The following is an 8,696-nucleotide window of genomic DNA, read 5'->3' as shown; positions in this document are numbered from 1 at the left end:
GCGCTTAGTTTCACATTTTTTACTTGTTAATTGCTCTGATACCATTTGTCACATTCCAAGCTCGCATGCTCGTTGGTGTGATGTGAGCCATGAGTTTTACTAAGGGCAACATATTTTTTGACTCAAATCGCTGCTAAAATTGACTAGCCAATTCTATATTTAAATTCATGACCCATCATTTTAAAATTCTATAACCCTTCTCAGTTTTCATCGTAAAAATGGGGGCATCAAAACATCCTAAAAGCTTCATCATTGGACAGGTCCAACCCCTGTTTTATCCTATTATTATTAATGTTGTTTAATAGCACTGATCACCGCGGCTGGTTTGCCCGAGAGGTTAAGGGGGAAGACTTAAGATCTTCTGCACATAAGTGCGCATGGGTTCGAACCCCATAGCCAGCAAAATATCACTCTTTCTATTATATTGGTTTTTATTGAAAATTTTAATAAAGCCTGACCAATCTAATATTAAAAGCTACTTTTTTCCTTTTTTTTAATTCCTTTGATACATGTTAACGAACTTCCAATTTTTGTATCATTTGTTTTTTCTTTCACATGTTAATAAACTTCCACTCTTTCTATTATATTGGTTTTTATTGAAAATTTTAATAAAGCCTGACCAATCTAATATTAAAAGCTACTTTTTCCTTTTTTAATTCCTTTGATACATGTTAACGAACTACCAATTTTTGTATCATTTGTTTTTTTTTTAAAAAGTTCTTTTGATAGGTGTCGAAAAAATTCCACGCTTTCTATCATTTGTCTAAAAAAAATAAGAATAAAGCCAGACCATTCTAATAGTAAAGCAAGTAAAAAAAAGGTTATTTTGGATTTTATCATTTTTTTATTCTTTTGCGTACATTGGCATAATAAAATTCCAGACTCTTTCCATCATTTGTTTAATAATAATAATAATAATAATGCCAGCAGACCATTCCAATAGTTAAAAAAATAAGGTTATTTTGGATTTTTTAGATATATGCCTCCACATCATTGGTACTTTGAAATATACCCTTCAAATCACTAGTATAAAGCACGTTCTCTGCACGTGACGTAGTTTTAAAAATTAATAGACTTATATAATAATATTAAACTATTCAAACTATTACTTTTAATAATATAGTGATATATTATTTCTAAATATTACTAATAAATTTTTTTTAGAAACTAATATTATGAAAAATATATATGATTAAAAAAATATATTAGTAGTATTATATACTAAAACTATATATTAATAATTATATTAAGCAAAAAGAATCCAACTCTCCATCTTGTACGTTCTTTGCAAATATGGAACTATGTGTACCTAAAAGAGAATAAAAACATAGGGAACAAAATAAAGGGGGTAATTTGCACTTCCCTTCTCAGGGGATACCTATTTGGGTTTAGAAAAGTCCCTTTTGCTCGCGCGAGTTGCCAACTCGCGTGAGAGGGGGGTAGGGGGCTGGGACCCCCACAGCTGCTGCTATGGGTCCCACCCCTACCCCTCTCACGCGAGTTGCAACTCGCGCGAGCCAAATAGCAATGTTCTTGGGTTTAAGGCATTGCCAGTGATATGGTTTGATCCACCTCAGAAATTTGTAGACGATGTTTTACATATGAAAGATAAGCATAACATAATTTCAATAATGTTGATGTAGCGCCTACGTGTTATCCCTACTTCTTGATTCTTTCTCTTTTCCCTCCCTCAAGGTTCGATGTATCATAAAAGTAGCTATAATCAATTTAGTAATAAAATCTTTATTTTTTATTGCAAGAATATTCTCTATTTCTAAATATCAGACGTAATTCTGCTACTTTCGATTTATTTGTCACTTCCAATACTTCCTATCAGAGTTAACGAGGAAAACAAAAGAATAAAGCTTCAAACCTTTTGCCAATAACATAAACTTTCACATTCACTTCCCAGCCCTTAGAGCATCTCCAAGGGGCCGGAAAAATCCGGCCCCTTAGCTAAATTAAGGGAGTTTTAAGGGATACGGTCTCCAATGGACCGGAAAACTTCTCCCTTCACCCCAAGTCCCTAAACTTTCTCCCTAGATTAAGGAGAAGGTTAAAGTGCCTAAACCTTCCCCTTATTTTATAATAATATATTTTTTCTTTAGTATTAATTTATGTGTTATTAAATTTAGTTAATGTATAGGTAATTTAAAATAATATAATTAAATTAATATATAGTTAATTTAATTTGATTAATATTTTTTAAAATGTACCTCTTATAATTTTTTATTATAATTTTTTATTAATATTTTTTATTAATTATAGGTTGTTTTTTCTAGTATAAAGTGTTTTTCCAATATAGGTTTTTTTTCTAATATAGGCTGTTTTTCTAGTATAGGATTTTTTTAATTATAGGTTGTCTTTGTGGTATAGGGTGTGTTTCTAGTATAGGCTTTTTTTTCTAGTGTAGGTTGTTTTTCTAGTATAGGCTTTTTTAATTATAGGTTTTGTCTTTACAGTATAGGGTGTTTTCTTGTATAGGCTTTTTTCCTAGTCTAGGCTATTTTTCTAGTATAGGCTTTTTTTTGTTTTTTAGCTAGAATAGCTAATTTTTTTAAAACTATCTAATTAATTTTTACCCTATAAATAAGGCACTACCCTGATGTTCTCTTTCACACTTAACTCTTTCATTATTTCTACCTATATTTCATCTTTTATACTACAATTTAAGGCAGGTTATATTTTTTGTTTAATTATAATTGCACTTCATGTTTCTTATATTTTTAACAATTTGAGAATTTTAATTAAATCATACTCATGTAAGATTTATACTGATGTAGATGGCAGAAAATAATAATCCATATTATGTCAATTTGATGACTAGTCATTATCCATGGGAAGATCAATATGAAGAGCAATCATTTCAGCCGGACATACCCGAAGAAAATACGGTAAAAGATGTACCATTGCAAAAGAAGTCGATGCGAAAATCAAAATATCGGATCGAAGAAGACACCTTGCTTGTATCTGCATGGATCAACACTAGCATTGATCCAGTGCAAGGTACATTGCAAAAATATTCCATATTTTGGCACCGAGTAGCAACTTACTATCATGAAAACAAAACATTCAGTAGCGATCGTGATCAAAAAGGGTTAGAGCACCATTGGTCCGCTATTCAAATTGTAGTTAGTAAATTTTGTGGGTGTTTTAATCAAATTGAAGCAAGAAATCAAAGTGGCATGACAGAGAATGACAAGGTACTAATTGTGGCTTCAAATTATTTAAACTGATTAGATTTATATAATTTATTAATTGTTTTAATTTTTACATGTTAGTAAATTTATTTTATTTTTTAATTAGATTATGGAAGCGATGCAAATGTTTCAAAGCATGCAAGGAGCAAGTTTTCAATTTTTACATTGTTGGAATGAGTTAAGGTTCCATCCAAAGTGGCTTGGCCAATTTTCGATGAAAAAATCTAAGATGTCAAAAAATTCAAGTCCTGCTACATCTTCTCCTGCAACTCCAGATTCAATAAATTGTAGGGAAGACGAATGTCCTAATGAGGGTTCGTCAAGGCCCATAGGAAGAAAGGCTGCAAAAGAAAGGTTGAAACAAGGTAAAGACAAGCATGTGGCTTCTTAAATTACACCAGTGATGTTGTTTATTGATGAAATGAAGCAGGATCGGAAAGAAAAAGAAATAAAGAGAGCAGAATTATTTGGTCAAATTTATGTTCAGGAGCAAGAGCGCATAAAGATAGAGCAAGCTAGACTACAGGTCGCTCAAGAAGCTCAAAATATCAAAAAGGAAAAAATGCGATTGAAAGCTATGAAACAAGATGAGAGGATTATGGCAATTAACACTGATGGCATGCCTCCATTGCAAGTAGAGTATTACAATAAGTTGAAGATGGAAATTCTTGAAAGGCAATTTGGTGGTGGTAGTTCAAATTAGAAGGAAGATGGTGTATCGTACTTGAAGATGATGTATCATATTTAGTGTGCTCTTATGTATTTCAATTTACTCTTGTTGTATCGTACTTGAAGATGATGTATCATATTTAGTGTGCTCTTATGTATTTCAATTTACTCTTGTTGTATCGTACTTGAAGATGATGTATCGTATTTGAAGATTTTATGAAGTTCTATTTATGCAAATGGAAACTTTTCTCAAAAATCAAATATGATCACATATTAATATAGAAATTCAATAACATCAATATTACATCAACTAACAGGTCTTTACTTGCAACACTAAATTAAATGACATTAATATTACATCAGCATACAAATCCCTTACTAAAGCCCACCATTTCGTTCCCATAAATGTTCGACAAGATCCAATTGCAATTGAGAATGAGTTTGTCTGTCTCTAATGCGATGATGATTCTGAATAAATTCACACAAATCTATTGTACGTTCGTGAGACACTGATATAGTTGGGGCTTCCTCAGCAGCATCGTACGTGAAGTCGATATAATCATCATTTCTTTCATCTTCAACAATCATGTTATGCATTATTATGCATGCTTGCATAATATTTTTCAATATTTTCTCATCCCAAGAGCGAGCTGGTCCACGCACAATTGCAAAGCGTGATTGGAGTACCCCGAATGCTCGCTCTACATCCTTTCTTGTCGACTCTTGAAGTGTAGCAAAATGTTTTCTTTTATTTCCTTGTGGTAAAGAAATTGTTTTAACAAATGTTGCCCATGACGGATATATACCATCAACAAGGTAGTATCCCATCGTGTATTCATGACCATTGACTGTATAATTAACAGTCGGACCATGCCCTTCAGCAAGTTGAAAAAAAACAGAAGACCGTTCTAACACATTAATGTCATTAAGAGCTCCCGGTAAACCAAAATAAGCATGCCAAATCCAAAGATCATAGGAAGCAACAGCTTCTAAAATTATTGTAGGAGTGTGGTTGTGACCAGTATACATACCATGATACTCAGCCGGACAATTCTTCCATCTCCAATGCATGCAGTCAATGCTTCCTAACATCCCAGGAAATCCCCGTTGTTTGCCAATTGCAAGCAATCTTGCAGTGTCCTCGTCAATTGGTGACCTTAGATACTCATCACCAAAAATTACAACAATTGCTTTGGTAAACCTGCCGAGACTCTCTATAGCGGTGCTTTCTCCAATCCACACGTAATCATCCACAGAATCTGCTGATACTCCATAAGCAAGCATCCTCATAGCAACAGTTACTTTCTGTAGTGAGGATAAACCAATTTTCCCAGCAGCATCCCGTTTCTGGACAAAGTAGGAATCATGTGTTTCCACTGCGGATAAAATACGCAAAAATAGTGGGCGATGCATACGAAACCTCCTTCGAAATAGTTTTGCTGGATACACAGGAGATTCACTAAAATAATCATGAAAAAGCCTCTCGTGACCTTCAGCTCTATTGTGTTGAATTACAGCGTTCCCTGGATTAGAACCACGGCGACGAGAACTTTGACCTTCGCTGGAGTGGTGTTCTTCCAAAGATGCGATTGCTAATAAGGTCGCGTAATCATCATCGTCGTCATCCTCTTCCTCTTGTAGCAAGGCACGTAACAAATTACTAGCCATAAATAATATTAAAGATTGAGTTTAGCCATAAATAATATTGAAGATTGGGTTAAAAAAATTGAATGAATTTGAATTTAGTGAAAATGAAGGACACTGGTAGTGCTATTTATAGAAGGAGTGACCACATTTAATTAAAAAACGACCGTTGAAATACGACCGTTAAAATATGACCGTTGAAATATGACCGTTAGAATATGACCGTTGAAATATGACCGTTGAGATATTATTGTTAAATAAAATTAATATTAAAATAATATGAATTTAAATTTAAAATAATATTTAACTTTTAACACGATTTATATAAATTAATTATTATCTAAATTAATTATTTGTTAAATTTTAATTTAATTAATTAATTTAATGATTATATAAAGTAATTTCTTAATTTAGATTAATTAATTAATTAATTAATTTTAGTTATTAATATTTAATTATTTATTCATTTATAAATAAACTATATATTTAATTAAATCTTAATTTATAAAATTAAAAAACTAAATATAATTAATTAAGGAATAGGGGGGTTTTAAGGGGAACCATTGGAGAAGAACCAATCCAATAGTACCCCCTAAATTATGGGACATCCAAGGAACCTTGGAGATGCTCTTATTCTCAACTCCCCTTTCCCTTCTTCCTCCTTTCTTCCCCCGTCCTACTCCCCAACCACAAACTTAATCACAGTCATGAAAGGCTCTCAACCACCAAGTCCTCCTAAAACCAAAGATCAAATTCTTGGTTACATATTCTCTCCTTTTCTTCCCTTTATTGCTTATTTTTTGATTCATGAGATTGGTCTTGATGGGATGAGAATGAGAGAGTTGATGATGAGAAATAGTGAAATTAGAGAGGATTTTAGAACAGATGGAATCGAAAGAGACTGGATGGTTGGTCGGGCGGTGGAATTTGAGAGGATTTTGAAGCACATTATTATATAAAATTTAAGAGAATTAATTAATTTTAGTTGATAGTGAGAAAGTTCTCTTAAATGTAGAGGAAAAAAGTGAGCGGATTCACCTTTGGAATTCCAAATAATTTCTTTGATTTAATTGAATTTAACTAAGAGAAAAAAAGGTGTGCTTTCTGTAGTAATTCATTACTTAAATAATAAATAACTTCGATTTCGTTTGAATGTCATGGTGTTTTCCTTGTTGTGTTTTTGTAAAAAAACATCATGGTATTGTGTTTTCTTCTTGAAGTGTTTCCAAAACTTCATATTGAGTGTTTTTGGTCAACACTAGTTTGACCGTTACAACATTAGTGTTAAACATATTATGAATATATTATATATTAATTATAATAAAATATATTATAAATAAAATGTTATAATATTTAGTTTATATTATTAGTATTGAATATTAAATGTAATACAATATAATATTGTATAATGTATTATAATATTATATTATACTTTAGTGTGTTATATTATGCTATAATTATAACATATTATTTTAAAATAATAATATATTTAATTATTTTGGTGTATCAATTTGTTATTGTTATATATTATATCATAATTTAAAATAACATTATTTCATTATTAATATAATATAATATTATTAATAATGTTAATATTATGTTATTACTAGTATATTATAAATATTTTAATATTATATAATATGTTAGAGTTTATTAATAATTATTATTAAATATGTTAGTATTATATAATTATTAATTATATTATATAATTACTAATTTATTACAATTTATTTATTAAAAAGTTAATAATATTATAGTGGTTATAATATTGTATAGTTTATTATTATATTATTATTTATTGCCAATAACTTTTTATTATTATTTATTAGATTATTCATATATTATTATTATATAATACATTAGCAACATATTAAATACTAGTATTTAATATGTTATTATATTATTATATAAGATATTTCATTGATTATATTTTTATATTATTTAATAAATATTACTAATATATTAGATTACCTATAATATAGTATAATATAATAAAATAAGCATGTTGATAATAACTATATAGTAATTATATTTAATATATTATGTTTGATATTATATTAATACCTCCTCAAACTCAAAACCAAAACATCAAAACATCAAATTTAAAACACCTAAAAGATATTTTGCAATAAGTATTATGTTTTTGGTTTGAGGATGATTTAGCTTAAAAAATATCATTGTTTCCAAACACATGGTGTTTTATTTTTGACAAAACACCATGGAAATAAGTAAAACATCATGGTATCCAAACAGAGCCTCATAAAACAATGAAGTTTAAATTGTATTTGAATGAGGAAGTAATAAATGGTCATGCTAAACTTAATTTATTTTTATTTTTAATATTGAAAGGTGAAAATAGAAAATTAGGAGTTTTGACAACCATATTCAATAGTATACATCATAACTCTTAAATTGCCTCTCAAATAGTATTATTGTCTCAAAATTTACCCCCATTTTCAACTGTGTTAAATTTTTAACAATTTTTAAGGTTAAATTACCTTTATACCTCTATTTTAATTTTTCCCCAAAAGCAGCAAAAATAAACCTAAATTTATTATAGTTTTAAAACTCGATCCATCATAATCTTTTAAACAGTTATCGAATTGCAGAAAACCCCCAATAAGTTCACATTTTGCAAATAACCCCCATAAATTAGAACAAAAAAACAACATAAAATGCATTTTGAAAGTTATTGGGGATTTATTACCATATGCTGAAAGTTTTTGATGTTTTAGTGTATTTACCCTTTTTTCAAACTTTGCACACTATTCAAGTCTTATTTCTATACACAAAAAGATTGACGGCTCATTAGGAAAGGCAGTATAAATCATGCAAAGGAGAAATCTTCAGCTTCGTTTCCAATAAAAGTGACGGTGGGCACACTGACCAGAGAGACGAAGAACATGTCAACGCCTTCGCAAGCAATATCAACCAAAACTCATTATGTGCAATATGACTGGTATAGTAACATGTTCTAGAATCGGCTAAATTACCAAATGAGCATTTTAAGTAGGACCCTTTTCACAATATAATATTCTTTTCTTTTTGACCAGCGAAATTATGGTACTGGTATCGAAATTAATATCAATCTAGCTATTTTTTCCTTTGTAAAATAATACAAAAGTGATGCCAAATGTCAATATGATATCACAATGTAGCCACTGAAAAGAAAAGAACATATCA

The 8,696-nt window shown here is 29.9% G+C and overlaps 1 protein-coding gene and 1 non-coding gene across 2 annotated transcripts; one reads left to right on the top strand and one right to left on the bottom strand.

Moving 5' to 3' along the window:
• On the top strand, positions 320–402 carry TRNAL-UAA. Its single transcript has one exon. It is a non-coding gene; the product is annotated as a tRNA-Leu (tRNA).
• LOC109830949 (putative nuclease HARBI1) lies at positions 4,248–5,537 on the bottom strand. The gene has a single exon (XM_020398300.1). It carries the CDS (start codon positions 5,535–5,537, stop codon positions 4,248–4,250), a length of 1,290 nt encoding a protein of 429 aa, XP_020253889.1.

Source organism: Asparagus officinalis, chromosome 2 (genome assembly GCF_001876935.1).
Source record: "Asparagus officinalis chromosome 2, Aspof.V1, whole genome shotgun sequence".
NCBI lineage: Eukaryota > Viridiplantae > Streptophyta > Magnoliopsida > Asparagales > Asparagaceae > Asparagus > Asparagus officinalis.
The sequence above is the reverse complement of the archived record's forward strand: the minus strand, read 5'-3'. Positions and strand labels throughout refer to the sequence as shown.